Source organism: Cynocephalus volans, chromosome 7, assembly GCF_027409185.1.
Source record: "Cynocephalus volans isolate mCynVol1 chromosome 7, mCynVol1.pri, whole genome shotgun sequence".
Taxonomy (NCBI): Eukaryota; Metazoa; Chordata; class Mammalia; order Dermoptera; family Cynocephalidae; genus Cynocephalus; species Cynocephalus volans.
The window spans coordinates 109,504,733-109,528,546 of NC_084466.1; the positions used below are offsets into that span (position 1 = coordinate 109,504,733).

At 36.7% G+C, this 23,814-nt stretch overlaps 1 protein-coding gene across 5 annotated transcripts in view; it reads right to left on the reverse strand.

Annotated features, from left to right (window-relative positions):
• The window catches only part of BICC1 (BicC family RNA binding protein 1), a 261,573-nt gene that overhangs the window by 166,206 nt on the left and 71,553 nt on the right, over positions 1 to 23,814 (reverse strand). For all 5 annotated transcript variants that reach the window (XM_063103077.1, XM_063103079.1, XM_063103076.1 and 2 more), the window contains exon 2: positions 9,339 to 9,385. In XM_063103077.1, the coding sequence (XP_062959147.1) occupies positions 9,339 to 9,385 (47 nt within the window). The remainder of the gene's footprint in view (positions 1 to 9,338; positions 9,386 to 23,814) is intronic.

Sequence of the window (23,814 nt, forward strand, 5' to 3'; positions counted from 1 at the left end):
AGAAACACAGAGCGAAGCAGAATATTATTCTTATGTAGCATACAGGTTCTACACAGACAGAGTTCATCTCACATTGTATAGTGTAGTCTAATGTTTTAAAACATACTGTGGTACTGCTGCTACGTACATATGTTAAGTGACAGATTTTAGGAAAATGTCATGTCTTATCTAACGAGCATTGCTCCTTTAAAGGTATAACTTAATTTGAGCGACTCATTGAGGCGTTAAACTACTCTACCCACACCAAATTGTCAAAGTGTGAGTCCTTTGAAGAGAGAGTGATTGCGCAATTATCCAAGTAACTCTTATGTATTTCAGTCTGATTCCTGATTTAGGCCTTGTAGAGTTTCCCGACGACATCAGGAAAAGAGAAGAATCCCAGGGACACCTGTAGATTGGAACCTGAAAAGCATCACAAACCGTGGTGGCTGGTGAGCGCATCTCTCACTAAGCACATCTTCTTCTCTCTGTGTTGTGCTCCAGGTTCTCCTCCTCGGATGGGTTTCCACTGCTCACCCATGGCTTCCCCTCCTCCTAACTCCGGCCTTCCCATGGCCAACACTGCTGTGCCTGGCTTCTTCCTTTCCCATTCTGCTCCCACTCTAGGTCTCAGTTTCCTAAGTCACTAGAGACAAGTCTGTCTGGCTCAGGTGAATTTAACAGCCTGTCACACAGGTCACATCCACTGTATACAGAAGGCTCACTATGGGTCAGGTGCCCACATCTTGGCCCAAACAGCTGTGGCTGGAAGAGCAAGGAAGCAGAGATAGGTGGTGCAAAACAGGCCTGCTCCTCTCCTTTTTCATGTGGGAAGGCAGGAACTATGATCACATGAACTACAAAGTACACAAATTAAAAAGTACTATTCAGAGACAAAAGCAAGGTAAGAGAGTTGAATTAGCCAAAGAACAAATCTAAAGCAATGAGTTTCATCTAAATGTAAAATTATTAACCCCTCATGCAAAACACTATTCTTTAAAAACAGAAAGAGTCCCAAACTTGAAGAAAGGACCAATTCATGGGATGACAAATCATTACTGTAAGTTTCCTAGATAGAATTTAAAAAGTAAAGTATCAGAGGAACAAATTTCAGAACAACCAAACTTAACGTGATTTTGGAATCCAACTGTTTAACCAAAATATAAAGAACACAAAATTCGTAGCATTTATTTTACTGTATTAATTTGCCTCCAGCCTTTTGGTTGTCCCTCTAATACACAACAATGACCCTAACTCAGAGCCCTACTTAGCAAAGCTTTCAGCTTACGTAGAATTTCGCTCACTATAGAAGCATAGCCCACCAAACAGAGTGTGATAATTGCTGATTTCAAGAAAAACATTTATCTTTTAATAACTATAGTCAAGCATAAAGGAAGAAAATCCCTCTTCAAGTCCTGGCTACCTCCAACTAGCTGTCTAAGCTTAGGGGGGGAAAAAATCAAAATATTCTTGTCTAGAAGAAAGAAACCCGCACCCCCCCCCACACACACACACACCAACCAGCTTTAAAGTATATCAATTTTCTTGAAACCATTTTAAATCAGTAAAGCTTCAAGTTCTTTACTAAGTGTCACTTGAGCCAGACTATAAGGCACTGCACCAATCTCATCCTTTTATGAACTGTCACCCTATGGCTGAGTACTTTCCTCCAAGTAACCTATAGAGCCCAGAGTGAAGAAAAAAAAATCTTATAGGAGACTGTCAAGTCCAAACCAAGTGAAATCTTCAAGAGTGATACTTTCCACACTCTTACATTCTGGCCACCACATCTGCCATGTGGTCTCTGACTGAGAGGCAGAGCATGTCAGCTATGTCTATGGAGGCCTTTACCTCCTATCTGAAATCAGGAGTATACTTATTTTATGTAGGTACCCAGCAATGACATTGGAGCCCACCCTTGATCTTCAATTACATAAAGAATGGCAAGAAATGTCGATTCTTCATGTCTGTGACTAATTCAGCAGCGCGTGAAGCTTCTATAATCTTTAGGTACTTCTGCATCACATCCATAGTGCAGATATTATGGCCTCGCTGTAACTGTACTGGTCAGGCTATATCCAAAATACTGTACCCTGATATTGTTGCCACATTTAAAATGGGACATTGATCTTGCTACTGAAAGTGAAAAGAATGATGAGGGGTCTGAAAAGTAAGTCATATAATAAAAACGAAAATAAATATCTTTAGTCTGAAGAAGAGAAGACATAGAGACATAACAACCGTTTTCAAAATTTTTTATGCCTCTGAATGGCAAAATAAGGGCAAATGAATGAAGGAAAGAGGGGGGACATTTTCTAAATACTAGCACTGCCTAAAAATGATCTACCTTGTATATATCTGAGACCTGTTTTGTCTTTATAACTGTTGTAGGTGATACAGAAGAAATTTCAGTACTTGATCAGAGGTCTGACTTCTTACACTTCATTCAACAAAAATACTGCATTTCCTATAAATTGGCAACAATTTATAAATCACGGGCAACTGCAAACTACTGTAGCTACTATTATCTGCTTTTCTCCATAAGACAGCAGTTGTTGTTAATCCTGGTTGTAAAAGTAACAGGTTCATCGTAATAAAGTACAGATAAAAAATAAAAAACATCCATAATCTCCCCACTAACACAGTTACTGTTAGCATTTTAGCATAATTTCTTCCCGGTCATTTTTCTAAGCATGCATAAAAATAAATAAATAATAAATAAATAAATAATATATATATATATATTTGAGTCCAGGTATTTATATACTTTTTGTCCTAATTTTTGTACGTATATAGTAATCAATTTCCCAAGTCATTAAATATTTGCAAAAAAAAGCAAGATTTTTAATGCCTGCACAGTTAGTAATCCAATGTTTGTATATACCATATTTCAAACACTACATTTTTGAGCATTTAGGTTATTTTTTAATTTAATTTTAATTATTATAGTATTGCCATAATAAATACAGTTTTACATTGGTTTTCAGACATATCTCTGCTAATGTTTTATGTAAGAAGACTGAATTTGTCCTATGCCCCTCTAAGATATAAAAACAATTTAAATCACATTACAATGAAAAGACATAATTAAATATATATACACCGACACACCCACATACAGACTACCAAAGCAAATACAAAGCTCCTGTGATGGAAATTAATAAAATTTAATCCTTTCTTAAAAACAGTTAATGCCATTATCTGCAAAAATGGCTTCAGACCCACACAGAAATGTTTATATTTTGCACATTATCAGTCTATTAGTGTAATTTTGTTTTTTATGTATAATGTGGAAATACTTCTGAAATCTTAATATCAACCATAAATAAAGAAGTTTGTATCCTCCAGATCTTTCAGTTAAGGGAAATGCTGACAACTGCTGGAATAAAGGTAGATATTTAATCCATACAAGGAAAGCATTTTACAAAATAATACACAAGCCTTTTTAAACTAACACCAATAAATCCCTTAACTGGGCCATTCCATGGTCGCTTGTACTGTAAGTCAGTAATCCAGAGTCCTGCTTTGTCACCCTTCTTAAAAAACCTATTTTCATGAATCCAGTTAGATTTTCTTTATAATCCAATGTTTTGAGAGTTTGGTTTCAAGAAGAGAGATCATTTTAATCAATAATGACTAAACTCTCATCAGATGTTGATTTAAGATTATTATTCACTTAGAAAAACATAGTAGCAATTAGGTTACATTCACTACCATTAAAACATACACTTTAAAAGAATCTTAGTGACATTCCCTGCTTCCATGGTTCCAGAAAGAGGAATAAAATAGGAAATGTGGTTTTCATAAAGCAGTTGTGTGAAATGACTGCCAAAGTAAAAGCCAAGAATACACCACTGTGGTGCAACTTGATGCAGGTGACTGACTCTACAACATGCTAAGAAAATACAGGTTCAACACCCAGGCTTCTGTGTTCAAATGAACACAAGGACAGAACTCAGAACACTAGAAAAGTGGATGATGAGCAAGTCAGTCTTTTTTCTTAATCTTCTCTTACTAGCCCTTATCTACTAGACTCTTGTAGAAGTCAGAGAGCAAATCATAAGATGTAAAAATAGGACCAATTTTTATCTTTAAAAACTTTCTAGAAGATGATCAGAGAACCTTGGGGAGTGGGGGTTGGGAGGCATTCCTTTTTTCTGTCTTATAAGTGGCCAGTTATCCCTCCCTAGACAGTGGTATGAGAGAACCATGCTCACAGATTCTCTCACTGAAAAAAATCTCAGGACCATCATGTGTGTCGTGTATTAAGAACTCCATATCCCTGAATGTTAGCTTTAAGGCTAAGTGTCCATTACTAATGACATCCATTGGTGATAATCTTTACTTGAGTTTGGGATTGACACTGTAATGCTGCAGAGTCCTCTCAGTGAACCTTCAGAAACCATCATGACATCAAATACTCTTCACTGTACACCATTTCATACATTTGAATTGTGAACCATGTAAATGTATTACCTACTGAAGAAAATACTAAAATTAAAGCTTTAAAATATCCTTATTTAAATCAAATTTGATTTTTTATGTTTTAACATAAAGATTCAGTGTTAGAAAACATACATTCATGGAATATAGTTAATTGAATTCACTTTTAAATAATTAAACCAAAACTTATTTCTATTACTAGAGGAATTTGATCCACTCAACATTTCAAAATAATGGCCGGTGGAAAAAGAAGATACAGCTTTTTCATCTTTGTTGTACCCCAATAAAAAAAGATTCAAGTAGTACCCATCTAAGACCATTTCATTTACTCATTTTGAGGTAGGGAAGAAGCCAAATATTCCTCCCAGTAATCTTACCTAGAAGACAACACTTGCTCCTTTCAGTCTTAAAATGCCAAAGGTAATCTGCTTGCCTAAAAAGGATGGGTGTGAGAGTAATGAAAATATACCACATCAGCCACCAACCAGTACCTCATTTATGTTAGTCTTACTGTTAAGACAAGCCATAGTTTATAGGGCAGTTTGCCAAATAAATATCTGACATATTTTAAGAGTATAAAATGTCCCTACATTTAAAATATGCGACGTGTACTCTGTGGAGAAATACTATACATAACCCAATCCAATGGAAAACTTGGTCTTCATCAGTTATGATGCTGACTGGATTTTGTCTTCTGCAGCCCCAGGGATTACAGATTCCTAAAGTATTTTGCTTTGATGAGTCACATTTGTAACACAATCACTGTACCCATCCCCACCTAATATACTGTAACACATTTTCCTCTCCAAGATCTAACCATAATCATTTCACAAGAGAGAGGAAAAAAGAACTGATTAAAAGGAAATAGGACAGACAGTGAGTAAGCCATGAATGACTGCCCAAAGAATTGTAAAAAACCTGGAAGATTGCTTCCATGTGTTTCAATTAGATGGAACTGCCATTAGGAGTGGACAAAGAACCAGAGAGAATATTGATAAAGTATATCCATTCCCTCTTTTTTAAGTGTAGTTAGAACCAAAGAATAAAAAGTACAGTTACCAGACAACTCCACAAAGTTTTAACACAGAAAAACATTTTGGGATATATCCAATGCAAATAGTTTCATTTATAATCCCATCAATCAGAAAATATTAAGAACCTCTTTATACACATTTTTAATATACATTTTAAAAGTCTAAGGATATATAAATAGTTCTCTTTCAAAGGCAGGATCACTGATTTTTTTTCTTTTTTTGCATGTCAATTATATATTCATTCCAGACAATTTAGAAATAACATGCTTAGTATAAATGATTAGGCAGTTAAAATCTATGAAACCAATCCTGTTGACACCATGATCTTGGACTTCTAGTCTCCCGGAACTGTGACACAAATTTCTCATGGTTAAGCCACCCAGTTTATGGGATGGCAGCCCTATTAAACTGATACAAAGGTTTCAAAGTATGACATACAAAGACATTACACTTTGACCACGTACATTTTTCTCCCTAACAATGTGGTTTTTGGTGGATAGTGCTTGCAAAATCAATTTTTTCTCCAAATGTCCCAGCCTCTCCCTTCCCCTCATTACTGCAGTTAGGTAAGGCCACATAACTACGTTTTCTCCAATGGAACGTGAGAGGAAGTGACATATGCCACATCCAGGCTGGGCCTTACAACCATGGCAGTCCTCTCCTCTTTCTCAACAGCTCACATTTGGACATGGTGGTGACCCAGCTTTAACATGGAGATGAGGTCCATGCCTTAAGGAACAGCTCAGCCACGTCTCAGCACTGACAGCATGGTAGTTAGAGACTCACCAAGCTGGAATACCTTCCTTAGAATGTTACATGAGAGTAAAACAAAAGACTCTGTTCTTTAAGCCACTATATTGTTGTGTTTCTCTGTGATAACAGCTTAGCCTTTTACTCTAATAGAGTGTTGAGAAATAAAACACTTGAAATACATGCAGTAAAATAGTGTATAGAAAACCAGGTAGATCTCCAGAAGAAACAATAACTTTGACTCTCTGTTGAACTACTATAATAGTTTCAAAATTTGAGACAGTGTATTTGATAATCTTACTATCTGTTGAACTAAAATCTAGACTCTTTCTTAGTCTGGAAGATATTTTTAACTATTTTTTTCTAACTCAAAAACCTTAATGAGGATAATTATTGAAATTAGCATAATTTAATTAGTATAATCATATTGTTATACTTTTACATATACTTTTATGGTACAAAAAATAATAAAGTGACATATAAAAGTCTCACACTCCTTCAATCCCCACTTTAGAGAGAGCCACTACAAAGCTGAGTAGGTATCCTTCTAGACTTTGAAAATGTTTTTAAGTAATTAGGGTAGTTGAACTTTAAACTCAGCTAAAGAGAGGTTTTGATTTTTGTCATACACACCCCAGAGTCAACACCAAAAAAATTCAATAATAAGCATACAGATCCTTCATATCTGCACAACTCTGGGAAGAGAAGGGTACTTCTTCAAAGATGCTCGTAAGCAGCAGTGAGGCCTATTTCTTGATCTTAAATGTTACCCAAAACATCATTAAGTGAAACTAGAGTATGCATGACTGAATGAAAGTTCCTGGAGGACAAATCAATACTTCCCCCATTACTTCACTCCACTGTAGATGTAACAATGTCTACTTCCACCTGGTGAAAACACTGAAAATTACTCCTCCGGAATTTGGCATATTTGCTTTTTACTAAGTCACAAGTTTTTTTGTTGTTTTTTGTTTTTTCCAGAATGAGTATCCAAAATTATACATGGACATTTGTCTATCAAGAAGGTACTTTCTATTGAAGTGAAGAAGAGAATGAGGAGATGAAAACTACTTCCTTCCTTTTAGTTACTCAGAGACCTCATTAACCTGTAACCAAGAATGGAAACTATGATTCCAACTCATCGTTCATGGGACGCACACATGTTCGTGGATTCCAACATGTGTTTCCATTTAAGCTGCTGGAATGTATACATGGCTCTGCAACGAGTGATAAATATTAGCAAATCTTCTAAGAATGAAAGTCCTTTATGACCATATACACCGTGTTTTGATTCAGCTTTTAAAACGTCTGAATCACACAAAGTTGAACAGTTTTACATCTTTCTGTGAGTTACAGAACTACAACGAAGAAAAAAATCTTTCCACAAATGTCACCTATTCGTACCACCACAGCCAACCCAAGGCAAATCTATGATTTCTGGTACTTAGCTATTTCTTCTCTTTTCTTACCCTTGCTGGCAAGCCTGCCCCAGCTACAGGCAGGACATTCTGAAATGCCCAGATACTGAATAAAAGTTTGATATTAACCAATGTCAGATAATGCCAAGACAGGGGCTTCAAGCATAGTGATGAACTTCAACAGCATAAGCCTAAAGCAAGGGTAGTGGTCTGGCTTATTTTGTTTGGTCAGCACAGCACTTATAAACTTTTTAAAATTTAAATCCCTTAAGGAAATATCTCCCATACAAGGAAGGCACTTCATCACATAGGACAGTGTACATCATCTGGCACTATAAACCTCTCAGATGTCGTGTGCCAGCCAAATGTCTGAAGCATGAATGCTGCATGAACTCATCCACCTCTGAGTCTTCTTACATTCTGTTTCTTTGCCTAGAATTCCCTGTCCAGCATAGCCAAGATTTCCTCACTTGGCTAACCTCTACTCTTCTAAGGCCTCAAGAAGTCCTTTCTAATCTCCCAAAGTCCTAGTAAAGTGCTTAATCCTCTTTGGCCCCAGACTCTCCTGCTATCTATTTATGTGACTATCTCACCAGACATCACATATTGCCTTAGGGAAGGGACCATGCCTGGCTCATTTTGGTCTCTCCAGTGTGTGGCGCACAGCAGGTGATAAATAAATACTTTCAAAATGAAGAAGTGGTAATATAAGTATCAGCCCCAAAATATTTGCTTTTAATATTCTTAGAAGGAAATGCAGATGAATGATGATAAAGCTGACAAAAAAAAGCAAACCACGAAGGTGGCAAGAGAATGAAAAGGCTTATAAAAAGCCAACTATGGTCCCACATGGGTGTTTCCCCAAGGCTTAGTGACCCTCTCAAGTGTCATTTAACCTCATCTACAGTCGCTGCTGTTTTCACGCTTCCCTTCCTCTAGAACACCTGTATGGCTGTTAATCCACACCTACTTTCTGGATCACAACACAAGGACCCAAATACAAAAGACCCAACTGAACAAAAGATAGAAGACCATGAACTCAAGTCGATCTCTTTGAAAGGACAGGCATCTTCCCTTGTATAAAACACTCACTTTGAGAAATAAAGCTGATTAGCCTTCACGGTTTCTCATAATTATTTCTCAATCAGCTTTACTTCCTATTTCTCCTTATACATAGGTCTGGCCAGACGGGCCTCATTGAAGGTCAAAACTCTCAGAGGACAGCAGGGACAGGAGGGGCATGGTTACCAATCGTGGACAAGCAGGTCTAGAGGGGCCTCTGTGCTCGATTATATTATCTTGCCCACAGCCATGCTCACTGGAAATGAGGAAAGCTGTGAGGGATGCTGATCTCCACCTCCCAGGCCAGGTATGTGTCTGGGGAAGGCGGAAATTGAGAACAGCAGTAAAATAAGATAATCAGGATGACACTTTGCTGACTTCTGTAAGAGAAACTAATCTGGCAGCCCTCACTGCCTTGTTGCCTTCAAAAAAATACTTCATTAGACTTACCCCTTGAAGGAACCTTCTTAGAATGATTAAGTCCCACACAGTATCCCTCCCTTTTCTCACTCACACTTAGTGGTTCCAGCTCAATTATCAAAATCTTTTCTCCTTCATACGGAAGAGGAGCTTTCAGGGGCTCGAGTGTAGCTGTTGTGACAGGTATGTTTCCCCTCACTTATCGCCAAGGCAAGAGTAAAAAGCAACTTACCTTTTGGAAAAAGTCTTCCCCGCTTCTGCCTTTTCCTTCAGCAGCAGCTGTAAATAAAAATGTACACGTTTAAAATAGTTTCTTTTTTCAATTTATGTATTCAAAAGACTCTCGAGTACCAGGTATGAGAACACAATGGTAAATGAGATGCCCGCCTTGCTCTCCCAAAGCTCAGTGCCTGGTAATGTGCCCCGCCTGGGACACAAAGCTGATAAAGAATAAAACATACATCCAATCAATCCACATCTTTAGGTTATCTTACCCTTGTCTGAAAACTCACAAATCTCCCTTTACACACTTAGATGAAAGTGATCCCATCCTTTCTTAGTTAAGGAATTATATGAACAAACGCAACTATCAAAGTAACCAGCTATGGTGTCCCAACCACTTCCTACCTGTAACCAGTCCCAGGTCTGAGGTTGCCTTGTCAACAGGTGGCTCACCTGACATGGGCTAAACTTCTGAGCTGTTTCAGGTTTATGCCTTACAGCGACTATATAATATACTTGGATTTCAGTTGCATCGTATAGTACTTTAATTCTCTCCTTCATTCACATGCAAAAAGAGTGACAAAGAGACAACAGAATTAAATAGCAATGATGAAGGCCACAATAAAACTTCATGTGAGACTGACTTAAAGGTCAGTGTATCTGAAGACTGTTTTTATATCTAAATTGTAGTCTATATAGCTCAGTTGGTTAGAGCCTGGTGTTGGTAACATAAAGGTCAAGGGTTTGGATCCCTGTACCAGCCAACTGCCAAAAAAAAAAAAAAAAAAAATGGTAGCCTATACTTCTAAGGCAAACCTGGTTCTCTGTGTTCATAAGTCTTGTGACTCTGTGAACATATTTTATTCATTTGTGGTGAGGCATAAGGAATTTGACTAAAAGGAGAGAAGGGACAAAGAGCCAATGGCATCTTGCTTACATTAGCCTCAGATTGCATCTTTCAGAGGGCAAACACCAAACAGGACTCTGATTCAGGTGTATTGTGGAACAGTAGTTAACTGGAGAAGCCACCCCCTGGCCAGAACAAAGAAAGGAGCTGGAACAGGAACTCTTGAAAATTGAAGCCTGGAAGACCATGGTAACCCAAATACCTGCTGGGCAATACCTCACCACGGTGGGGGGGTGGGGGTGGGGAGACCAGAGCACTTGTTAAAATGATTAAACACCCAAGAAGTGTGGCAGATCAATAACTTAAGAATCACATTTGTCACTTAGCAAGTTTTGACAAGCACCTATGGTAACTTTGACATTCCATTAGGTGGAAGATTCAAGACTCAAAGATATTCTTTCTACCCTCAAAGACTTAAATTCTTTTTTCACCAACTTAAATTTCACAGTGAAATATACAATATCTCTTCCAATTGTGTAAAACTGCAGATTTTTTATTAACACATTTTCACCCAAACAATACAGCACAGAGTACGTGTTTCAAGGATTTCCAAGGACAGTTTGAGGAAATGTATGAAAGCAAGAGCTAAAAAGAAATAAAGAATAAAGAACTGTATTCTAATGTGTAACAGGACTGAAAAATGGCCCCCTAAAGATGTTCATGTCCTAATCCCTGAAACCTGTGACCACATTAACGTACATGGAAAAAGAGATCTTTGCAGATATGATTAAGTTAAGGATCTCCAGATAGGACGATTGTCCTGAATTATCCAGATGGCCCCAATATAATCACATCCTCATAAGAAAGAAAGTAGGAGGGTCGGAGTACAAGAAGGCAATGTGACAATGAAAAAAGAGAGAGAGAAGGGCACATAGGAACAAAAGCAGAAATGAAGGAGAAAGATTTGACGATGTTACACTGGCCATGAAGATGGAGGAAGGGTCCACAAGCCAAGGAATGTGGGTGACCTCCAGAAGCTGAAAGAGTCGAAGAAATGGGCTCTCTTCTACAACCTCTGGGGAGAACAGGGCCCTGCTAACACCTCCATCCAAGCCCAGTAAAACCCATTTCAGACCTTTGACCTCCAGAACTGTAAGACAATAAATTTGTTTTCTAATCCACTGTGCTGTGGTAATTTGTATGGCAGCAAAAGGAAACTAATGCCTAATGCCAGTACCTTCTAAATTTTACCTAGTGCACAAGTTCCACACCACCAACAGCACGAAGGGAACAGCAGCACTGATGTGGGATTTGAATCACACTGTTCCACAGATTCTTTGCAGTTTACTCTGCAAACTATTATGTTCACTAACTTGGAAATACATCAATATTAAAGCTTAAAAAATAAAAAGTAAAGCTGAACAAATTCCTAAACAAACTGGCAAGTGTGGCTGACCCTAGCCAGCTAGAGGGGCGACACAGGCAAGACAAATGGTCAGAGTTCAAACCTAATGATATGAACCTAATACCACATGTCTTGGTTTCACTTCATAACTCAGCCAGCTTCGGGGCTGTCCTTGCCTAAGGCTAAAAATAGTTAAAAGAGCCTGTACTCAATGGCACCAATGGTCACTTGGCAACGAAAGTAGCAGAAAGGGACACAGAGATTTGAAAAAATTCTAGTGATGTTGAGGAAACTATTCTTTGAATCGAAATATATTTGATTGTATATATCTGTGGGGTACAGATTGAATATCAATACCTGTGAGCAATATGTGATGCTGAAATTAGAATAATAAGTGTACTGAGAATAATTAGTGTACACAATGTAATCATTTTTCATGGCCCTTTACCAATTCCTCTCCTACCTCCCATCCCCCTCCCTCTTTCCCACCTCTGGTGACCTCAGTTCTGTTCTCTCCTGAAAAGAAATTCTTAAAATCAAGGATGTTCAAAGGACTATCAGGCAAAGTAGATAATCACTCCTTTAATCACAGGAAACTCATTCACTATTTAGAACTCACCCACTTAAAATTCATGATACAATTATATTTTATTACAGAAATTTCCTTTAGGACACTAATTTTGCTCATGACAAACTGATTGTGTCATAACCTTGAAATGCTCCTTTCATTCCAAGTCCATCAAAACATTAAACAAACTTCATAGAAAGGATGGCCTTTTAATCCCTAGATGAATAAAAAAGGGCAAATTTCCTTAGTTAGATCCAAACTATAATTATGTTCCAGAAAAACACTAAAATTTAACCAGAAACCTGTATTGTTAGTAAGCAAGTTTATGATTTGAAGGGGAACAGCAGGCAGAGAACCAGAAATATAATATTCATTGGCACCAAAAATCCCTGGCCTTTTTTATTCCAAGTATTTATGTACAAGAAACCCCAAATCTGAGCCTGATTTTCCTGAAATTTTATATATCTATTTTCCAAACCCTAAGTGCTTCCGTTGGGTTCTTGGCTAGATCATTGTCTCAGGTGCAAATTGTGGCTAGTCCGGTCATTGCCACTTCCTAGAGAATATCCTTACTTCAGGAGTGCTGGGTCTCCTGAAGGACTTTTACTGACCCAGTTGCAAAGCTGTCAAGGCCACAGAAGCCAATCAAGGGAGAATGACATTCAGCCAAAAGTCTTCTCTTCCCCCAAAAAGGGATACTTCTGAGCCAAAATTTGAGAATCACAGTTGCAAATTTACTCTAAATTCCTCAGTATCAAAATATAAATTCCTCCCAAGAAGTGACAGATGGAGGGAAAGGGGGGGACATTGCACAATAATTGTCTCTCAATAGAAACAAGCATTCAAAAATGTCCATTTCACAGACCTGGAAAAGAACAAAGAAAAGAGTTCACTCTCCCATTCCACAAATACTTAGGTCACATGCCAATGAATCGAAATTGGCAAGGCCCTACCCTAAGTCCACTTACAACCCTAACTAGTATAATATTCAAAGCCATCCAGCTAGTGAGACAAAGCCAAAATTAAAATTAAATTCTACCAACAACTTTCCTGGAGAGCTTTCCTAAATCACAACTCTGTCCAGATTAAACTTACTATAAATTTAATTTAGCTATTCTTATTAGACAATGCACTAAAAATATAGTCATTTTACTCTTAACCGAGCTCTGGAGCTGGACAACTACTGTTAGACCTGAAGAGTAACAGGCATTTCTAGGAAGACCATTTGAGAGATGGATTGCAAGAAAAAATATGAGGTATGGTAATATCTTAACTCAAATCATTCCCTTTTCATTGTTTGGAGGGGGAAATTGTAACTGTAAAATGAGCCAGCCCATACTTCATGTCATGGTATTCCTTGACCTTTGAAATATGATTATATTCTGTGGTAAAATAGTTCTATTGAGTCTTTGCAATCTTATACCCTAATACTCCTTCACCTTTTTTATTCCACAGTAACATGAACACACCATAATGATTTCACAAGTTTTTTTAAAACTGTCTTTACAGTATGACTGCCTAATGTTTCAAAGTTTATTCGCTTGAATATAAAAACCCTGGATTATTCCTGCCAATGAAAGCAATTGTCTTTATTTCCATGACATAGAAGTCATGAATAAATTACTTCAGTACTACTAAAACATGGCTGGCTAAATGCACAGGTAAGCATTCTGTATTTTAAGCTGAACAATTCGTTTTTCATGTTTATTATAATTTCTCCAGTGATTTGCCATATTCTATTTCATATTTTTGCTTCATAAGAAATATGGGATGGCAAAAGCCACCGCCAATAACAACAGCAAAAGTTGAAACAGGTGTAAACTATTACAGCTCCCCCCCCAAACTACAGGACAAGTTTAGTTAATCGCTGAATTAAAGGGGGAAAAAAATCATGATTTTAAATTCCTCTTACGGCACATGGAAACTTCTGTTTAGAAATCCTTTACATTTTGAAATGCTGTTTTATCATAAGATATATGATGCTTTATGGAGCCACATCTAAAAACACAAGGACTACGTACTTCATATTTAAAACACAGTATGGAGTATATTAAAACATTACCTTGACAAACAATGGTTACCCCCTCCACCCCCAGGTGGAATTTGAGCAAGAAAAACCCAAGTTCAAATTATAAAAAATAATTGAGAAATAATTCTTCAAATCTGTAAAGATTCGGGGCACTCCCCTCTCTCTTTTTTAACACAACCCAACTGCAGCACATTTGCAACTAGGAAGTCTAGTGGTATTCGTGCAGGTCTCCTGAAAGATACATATAAGCATTTAGGTAGCCTGATTCTCCTATAAAAATATTTTACTTGAAATTTAAAATATTCACTTACTGTATCAATTTAATCCATATGTGAAAAGACCTATCTATGCAATACACTTTATTCTCTATATTAACTATTTCCAGAAAACTTCCCTGACAATATGACCAATTCTACTTAAAGAAGAATCAGCAAAAGATGTAAAAGATGTAGCTTCTATATACTCCCAGAGAAACTTGTTATGTTCATGAATTATACCTAACACTTTGTACTGGCATGCAAAGCTCTAAGAATCAACTTTAAAAAGAGTAGACATTAGTCTATTTTTAAAGTTTTCTTCCACTTCTCAATTAAAATCACAGTCATCATTCAAATACGTCCAAGTTTAAATTTCAAAAGTGACATATAAATGTTGTGTATTACGATAGATGTGAAAATTTTCAGACCTCATCTTTCCCAAAATTCCCTACCTGATCCCAGAGTTCATTGTGAACAAATCAAATCAAACTCACATTCCCTGAAAAAATTATGTAGGCCTGTTGAAAAAAATCAAGAAGAAATAGACAAAAATGAGTATAATATTTATTTTAACAGTGGCTGGATTAAGGATGGTTTTCTTCCTCACTTTAATTTTTTTTATTTATTGAACACAAGTATTAATATTCAACTCTGTACCACACAGACACGTACAATCAACTGTTACAATAAAAAAAAAATTATGAAGGGCTTAGAAAACTGTAAAAAAATTAAATATTTTTTTTTTCTAAAATATTATCTTTATGGTTAAATTCCCATGGTCAAAAATTCCCATGCAATAGTAAGTTGGTTTTTTAAAGTGTGAAACAGAATACGCAGAATGACCTCCATTCTGTATAAAAGTATGTGCAATATTCCAGTGCTCAGGACAGTCAAGACTGTGGTGGTGACACTGCCACATTCAGGGCTCAGCAGCAAGCAACTGAAGGCCAGTCTTCTCTAACCCATGGGATTTTCGTTTCAGAAAGCATCTGATGCTATAAAATGTAGGAGAACAAATATTCACAAAAATCTGAAAACATCTAAATTACATTATTCAATACTTCAAGCAATTTTTCACTTGAACTCTTCCAATAATTCTAGCTAAGAGTTTATTCAGACTTCACATATATTGTGCTGATAATGAAAACTTCCTTGTGGACTGATGACCCTAACACATGTCAATGGAATTTCAGTCCATCTGATTAAGAGAAATTTTGGTCATGCCAAAGTTTTACTTTTAAAAAGACCGTATTTCTTCTTATAAAACCGATCCCTGAAGCATCATCAGTTAGTCTGGCCTGAGGTCATAACATTATTTAACAACTTTGGGTATTTACATTATATCAGCTAAGTAAAAAAATAAAATAAAATCAACACTCTTCTAGCTTTATCAAAAGCCAAAGGATGTTCATCATCTTTATATAGTTTAATGGAACTATGAATACCTAATACACCACAGTGAGCACATGCTGATCCTCCCACAGAGCTGCACCACCCAATACAAAGCCACTGGCCACATGTGGCTAGTGAGAACTTGAAACGCACCTAGTCTGAACTCATATATGCTGTAACATTAAAATACAGTGGATTTTGAAGATTTAGTACAAAAAAGAATGTAAAAACCTCATTAATTTTTAATTATATATTAAAATATTAAGTTTATATATTGGGTTAAACAAAGATATATTACTCAGACTAATTTTGCCTGTTTCATTCTTCTTAATGGTGCTGTAGAACTTAAAATTACATTTGTGGCTCACATTATATCTCTTATAGCAGTACAGCACTGCTATAGGGAATAATAACTTACTTTGCTGTTATCCAGGAAGGACTGAAAAGATTCAAGGAGACAGCACAGCCACAGGCCATGAGGGACTGAAAACAATGAATGTTTCCAAATAGTAGGAGTCAGCAACTTGAAATCAAAGCTGTTTCTGTCTTAACCTCCTGAGAACATTTTGAGAAGGGAGAAAAAACGTTGGTTGGTACTTTTGGGGGTGGTGGAAAGGTTAAAGAATTAGAGCAGTTTGAATAACATATGTAACATTAATAATCATTTCCTTAATATCCAGCTTTGTCCCAACCCAAAACCATGAAACTATTTAAGACTTTATGTGGATGGCTATTTAATGGAATGAAGTTTATATTTCTTTTGTGTTTGTAATAACATGGCAATGGGGCAAGCCAATTTGTTTTAAATCAGAACCAAATGTGTTTCAGCCATGTTTGAAGCTCAGGTTATATGTAGAAATCTATGACAGGACAGTCTGTTTTGCCGTCTTCCCCACTAAAATTGGGGGTTGGGTGAAAAAAAAAAGACATGCCTGCTTTCATCAGGGCTACTTCTATTCATCTTTACTCTAAAATAGTCATGTTAATTTATTTATACAAAATTTATTTAGTACCTGAGGCATATAGAGAGGAGATAAAAGTTGTGGAGTCAGAAAAATCTGGGTTCAACTCTAGGCTTGCCATTTACTGGTAGTGTAACTCTGAGCAAGTTCTTTAGTCTCCCAAAGGCTCTGGTTTACCTCTAAGATATGCAAATGAACACCCTATAAGCCATCCTTTAATAAATGGAAACCGTCAACTTTGATCTCAAAGAACTTATAGTTGAGTAATAAGTTCTCAGGATGAAAGCGAAGTCCTAGGATGACAGCTTTGAAGCCAGCCCAGAGGAAAATGGTAAAAAACAGAGCAGGACAACAGTCTTTAAGTGGGAAAGTTGTCAGAAAATAAAAAAGGTAACTGATTCATTTTCTGACATCTACACCATGTGGAAAATTGTACTGAGAGGATTAGAGGGTATAAAAAGAATCTGACAGGTATAGAAAATATTCAGCCCAAGGGAGAAAATAAAAGGCAATTACAAACTGCAGGAAAAACAAAATTCTGACACAAAAGGAAATGAAGCATTTGTACATTTTTGAGCTTGTCAGGGAACAAAAACAGCATAGATAATATGATATAAATGCTGATTATTGATTTAACCAAAACTTGTGGCTAAACTTTATTCAAGAAAGAGAGAAGAACACAAGCAGACAACTAAATCCTTTCTACCATACAAGAGTACAATAGAAAATTCCTGAAGGTAATGAATTGGGAGAAAGCAATAAACATACATTATTTAGAAAATAGAGAAACAATAGGAAGCAGCTCAAGGAATAAAAGTGGCTGCATCTAAGGAACAGAGTACAGTTTTATGGGGAAGGGAACTATGATTTTCTTACAAGCCTTGTTATACTATAGCATTCATTTTTAAACTATGTGTATATATCATTTGATAATTAATATTACTAGCCTATTTAAGCTTAGTACTCACATCATAGAGAGAATACAAAGGGCAAGGGTGATAATCTGACCTAAGACCATTTGCTATGGTTCTAAATGTGTGTTTCTCCCCAAATCATATGTTGAAGTCCTAACCCCCAAAGTGATGAATGGTATTAGAAGGAAAGGCCTTTTGAGGGTGATTAGGTCATGAGGGTGGAGTCCTCATGAATGGGATTAGTGCCCTTGTGAAAGAGAACCCTGAGCAATCCCTTGCTCTTTCCACCATGTAACCAGAAAGTAGGGCCTCACCGGACACTGAATTTTCTGGCATCTTAATCTTGGACTTCCCAGTTTCCAGAACTGTGAGAAATAAACTTCTATTGTTTATAAGCTACCCAATCTATGGTATTCTGTTACAGCAGCTCAAACAGAATAAGACACCACTAGAACTACATTGTTGAAGTATAAGATGAAGCTCCCCATAATTTGTAAAGATGGAAATTATGCTTTTGCTTAATTTATTTTTTCTTGACCTAACAGTATATTCATATTTTATTTTAAAAGATTCTGCTTAAATTTGAGTAGTATAAATATCAAATAGACTATGAAACAACAACAACAAATAGAAAAGGTTAGTTTATCACTATAGCCCTCAAGACAGCAGTAGCAAGGCTCAGGAGTTCCACTGTCCCGCCTCTCCCCAGTAAGACTGGAAAGAACACACTAGGAACATCAGGGGATAACAGTAGCATTTGAAGTGTTCCTGGAAGTGCATAATTGAGTCAGGAATCAGAAGCAGAAAAAGACCAAACATGAAAAGGCAGTGGGCAGACGACTCCCACAGCATTCAAAAAATGTCTTCCATGTAACAGATACACATTCTGAACTTATTTGAAAACTATTACAAAAAACTCCACAGGCCTACCTAATATTGAGGATACATAACATTATTTATTAGGAGGTTACTTATTAAGTATGAGTTTATTTACCTCTTAAACACTAAATTACTCATTAATTACTTAAGTACTATGTGAGTGCCTAGTTGTCCACTTTTGTATTGACTTCATTAAAAAAAAATAAAAATATTTTAGAAAGTGTACCAACAGAATGTTATTGGCCTTCCACTCCTAATAACAGCTATTATGGAAGACTGAAATTTTCACTGCAAGGAGAATTTTGCCTCTGTTAATGTACAGTCTGTATACTTTCACTTTCCTCACAAAATTAACCTGTGAACTAAAAAATGGACAATTAATGTGAATGGTCTTTCCATAATCTTTTAAGTTGCCAATAAGTTTAACTATATCAAAAAAATTATCTTTTTTTCATTGGACACTCCCACTGGTTCAAATGAGGTAGGGCTGATCGAGGAAATGTCCCAACTAATACACTACTCCAGTGGACTGTAGGCATACCAACTTGAAGATACTCTGGGGAAGTGGTTCGTGAAAAACTCATTCTTGGGCCGCACCCACAGATCCCACTGAATCTTAACCTTTGTGGGAGACAAGGAATCGGCATTTTTATAAGCATGCCAGGTAATTTCTACACACAGTTAAGTCTCAAGCAACATGACATCACAGGAATCACATCGTGACATCAGTGCTTTTTATTTCCAAATTCTCAGTCAAGTTGGCTTTGTATAACCCTAGCCAGTTATCCACTGCCATTTATCCCACATGTTACCTCAACCCTGGGACTAGAGAGAAATACAATTTCTCTGAGGCAGGTAAGGACTTTAAATCCGACAACATAAATCATTCTGGGCATTAAGGCCATGCCAGCGCTCTAGGTGTTTGGCATAATTCATTACAACCTAAAGGGGCTGCTTTTCAGGACCACCTAAAGGATGGCAGAAGTCACTGACTTAGGTCTTAACATTTAAACTGTTTCTGTCTCTTCCTAAATTTGCTCTACTGGATGTCTGTTAAGCCAAGACAGCCTCACTCACTGCATTTCATTAGAAGAGGTCTTAAGTGCTAAGAGAATCAGCAGGTGGCCAAGGGAACTAGAGGATTTTCTTCTCCACTCAAGAGGAACAAGACTGTGATCCAAAGGTTTATGGAACGAGTGGGAATATGCAAACAAAGGCAGAAATGGTAATTGTTCGGAGGGGATCTGGCCAAGATCTCAACCGGTCCTGCTTCAACCTTCTATAAAACGTGGCTGTGCATAACCAAGTTACTACAAATAAAGGCATCCTCATTCAGAGACCTAGAAAACATTTAGGGGAGCTCTTATTTCTTAAACTCAGCAGTTTGCTGCTGATAAATCATTTGCCTACTTTGATGAAATTAAGCAGATCCCCTCCTCTCAAGACGTTGAAGTCTGTAAAAAGATAGATGCTTTGAGGGCTAAGCCATCAATTTTCATTTCTCAAAAGAATCATTTGTTTTTGTTAAACCTGATCAAAATCTAACATCTGACTATAATTTAGTCCATTTAAAATCCTCAGTTTGTTAACATGAATTCATTTTTCATCAGTAGGCAGAAAACCACCTTCAAATGTGGTTTTCATTTCAAACAAGGCTTGAAGAATAATTTTTAGGTGATAGTCTTTTGCCTAGGATAAAAGTTATAATAGATATCATTACCTTGATTTCCTTTCAAAAAATATGTGCATATATTTATGATACAAACACAGTGGTCATATTCTAAGCCATAACTTTATTCTTATTCCCAGAATTGCAACTTTGGTTGAGGAGTCAAATTCTATCTCAATTAAAATGAATCCGCTATAATAGCAGAGTGGGCCTATATGTATTCATTTTCTTAAACAGTTCTACCTTCTCAGCTGCTTTTTGTAGTTTATTTTGGAAAGTTTAAATTCATTTTTCTTCTTAAGTTCAAGGAACTTAAACGTCTTCGGCCTAGATTATTCACCAGTCTCAAAATATTCAAGCCTTTCCAAAAAGGTAATGAAACTTTCTTCTCCTGACAGCTGGCAATGCTCTATCAAGTTGCAGATGCTTATGCCTGAGGCACCTATCCTGAAACATATAGTGTTGAAGTTCTCAGAATATCTTCCAGATTTTGTTAAAATCTGTTTAGGTTAATTTCAGAAAGGTTAGAAAATAAATTTCTAACATTCAAAAGGATCTTCAATGGGTCAGATACAATAATTGAATCCATCCTGTTTTAAATGGTATATTTTTCCCAGGGAATCAAAACATTTTACCTCTGGTGAACGTTTTATATAATTTACATAATTATATGAAACGACCCTGATATTCTGTAATATCATAAGTACCAGTCCCTTCTGTTGCTTACAACAACATACCTGGAACTGGATGATTTATAAGAAAACAAAGTTTATTGCTTACAGTTTCAGAAGCTGGGCAGTCCATAGTCCAGGGAACACATCTGGTGAAGGTTTTCCTTGTTGGTGGCAACACTGATGCAGGGTTCTCACATTGTGGAATGGCAGAGTAGAGAGAGAGAGAGAGAGAGACTCTCACATGCTCTCCTTTCAAAGCCCTCAGAACCACGCCCATGTCTGCCACTGTTAATCCATTCATTAGGGCATGGTCCTAAGAATCTCATCACTTCTTCAAGGCCACACCTTTCAATTACCATAACAGGATTTCCCACCATCAACAGTTACAGTGGGGATCAAGTTTCTAATATATGAACTTTGGGGGATACAATTCAATCCATCCACAGCAACTAGCAATTACATCATTGTAGTGCTTGCACAATGGTGGAAGTGTAAATTCACACAGTCATTTTGGAGAATAATTTGATTTATATAAAGAATAACTATAATTTCCATATACTTTACCCAGTAATTCTGTTGCTAGGAGGCTAGGTCCTAGGAATATAATCCAAATCATAAAAGAGGAAAAACTATTGGCACAAACATATTCATCTTAGTAATATACATAATAAGAAAAAACAAGGAAAAAGCAATATGAGAATTAAGAAAATTTAGATATAGGCACTTATTCAAACATTTTAAGGTCATCTGAAAAAACGATTCTGATGATTTGTAAAAGTCTTTGAAGCAATAAGGAAAAAATGATTATAATAAACTATGCAGTAAAAAGAAAATAAGGCATAATTTTAAATGGGTCATAAAATCATATGTGCAGTATGGCTGTAATTACTATTTTTAAATAAACACAAAAACTAGGGACATTCATCAAAAGGTCAAAATGTGTATGTTAGGAAAGAGTATGATTATATTACATTTTCTTTACTTCTCCATATTTTCTTGGGATATAGATGTATTATTTTGTATACCTCCAAAAGAGTGTACACACACACGTACACACACACACACACACACACACACACACGTAAAAATCAGTTAAGAGTTATCATAAGCCTAATTATATTTAAAATTATCTATTTGTAAAAAGGAAAAAAAAGGACTAGTATGAATTTGTATTTATTCATATATCTAACTAAACCCATTAAAGAAAAGCCTGATTTCTAAAGGATATTTTAATATTAACAAAGTAAAAAAATGAATGTACAAAAAAGAACACCTTGCCCAAATTCTTCAACTGTCTATCCACGCTAGAATGCTGACCTTCTGGTAGACCCTGCAAAGCCCCTCCCCGTAGCCCTGACTGTCTTAGAGACAGCCTGATTCTCCCCTTCCCTGGCCCTCGCCCTCACAGCATGAAATGCACTCAGCTTAACTGTACCTACCCAGTGGCTATAAACAGAACTCTGCAGCTGTGGGGCTTCCAAATAAGCACCTTTTCTGAGGATAATCACAAGCCAACAAAAATGATTTTGAAAAATGGGGTGCTATGTTACACGCCTGTTATAACAGCAAGTGCTTGAAGTTGACTCTCAAAAGCTATGACCTGGGGCAAGGAGCACAACCAGAGGGCAAAAGGTTCCCCATCAACAACTGGGAAACAATAACTTGACCTTCAGTGGGACACATCTTGAAGCAACTCTGGAGCAATCTTTGTTCAAAGAACTTCCAAAAATGTACCGAATCACAAAATACAGAGACACACAGGTTCCACACTCTCCCCCCCATTCAATTAGATTTTGTGAAAGACAATCAACATCATGTTGTTAGAGCAGGAATGTTGTCTAAGGGACAAACAGGTCCCATAAGAAATATGTTTCCCTTTCCCGTCACCCTCCCACTTTTGAAATGGGGGGAACTGATCTCAGAATTTTTAAATGGAGGTGTTCCTTGATCTGGCAATTAACACTGATCTGGTATTATGCCCAACCCTTTCTTGGTTGGCACTGAAGGAAGGTGAAGAAGACAGGTAAGGAAAAGAAAATTCACAGAAATTTTTAAAAATTTATTTGAAGGTTCTATAATTACGTGGAGTAAGTCGATGTCATCACAGACTATTCTCTAAAGATATTAACTCAAAATCTAACTGTCCTTAATTTTCCCCACCACCACCTCCCCCCTAAAAAAGAAAATGGGCAATGACAAGAGAGGGCAAAGAATATCATCCTGATTTTAACCAAAACTAAAATTCAGCCATACATAGAATACTGCATGTATTTCTTATCATGATACTAAAGAAAGGATTGTGTCCAGATAAGAGCAATTACATAATAAATGAGATGAATATTTTCCCTCTGATAAACTTTTTGTGAAAATGTTCATTCTAGAAAGCAGAAGTTGAAGACATTATAAAATCACATATAAAAAATGATAAAAAGTATGAAGAGAATACAGAGATTTGTCATATTTTGAAAAATATATTCTACATATTCTAGAAAAACAACAAAAGCAACTCCTGAGAAATGTTAAGCACTCCTTACATGTGGTTAGAAAATGTATAACACTCAATGGCACAGGTTAGAAACAGAAATAGGTACAAGAAGAACTCAGAGCATCACTCCCTCAACAGTCCACGGAGGTAGGACGTATGCAAGGAAAAGCTGCATGTCCAGAGGGTGAAAGAGTACATAAACTCCTAAGGAGACACCGGCCTTCCTAAAATCACCATCAGGGCCTAATATTCAGAGCACCTGGCAAAACAAAGTCTTCTCACCGCATCTCCAAAATCTCCCCATCAGTTAAGCTTAATTTCCTGCGATGGCCTAAACGTGTCCCTCCAAAATTCAATTGTTGAAATCCTAACTCCCAAAGTGATGGCATTAGGAGATGGGCTTTT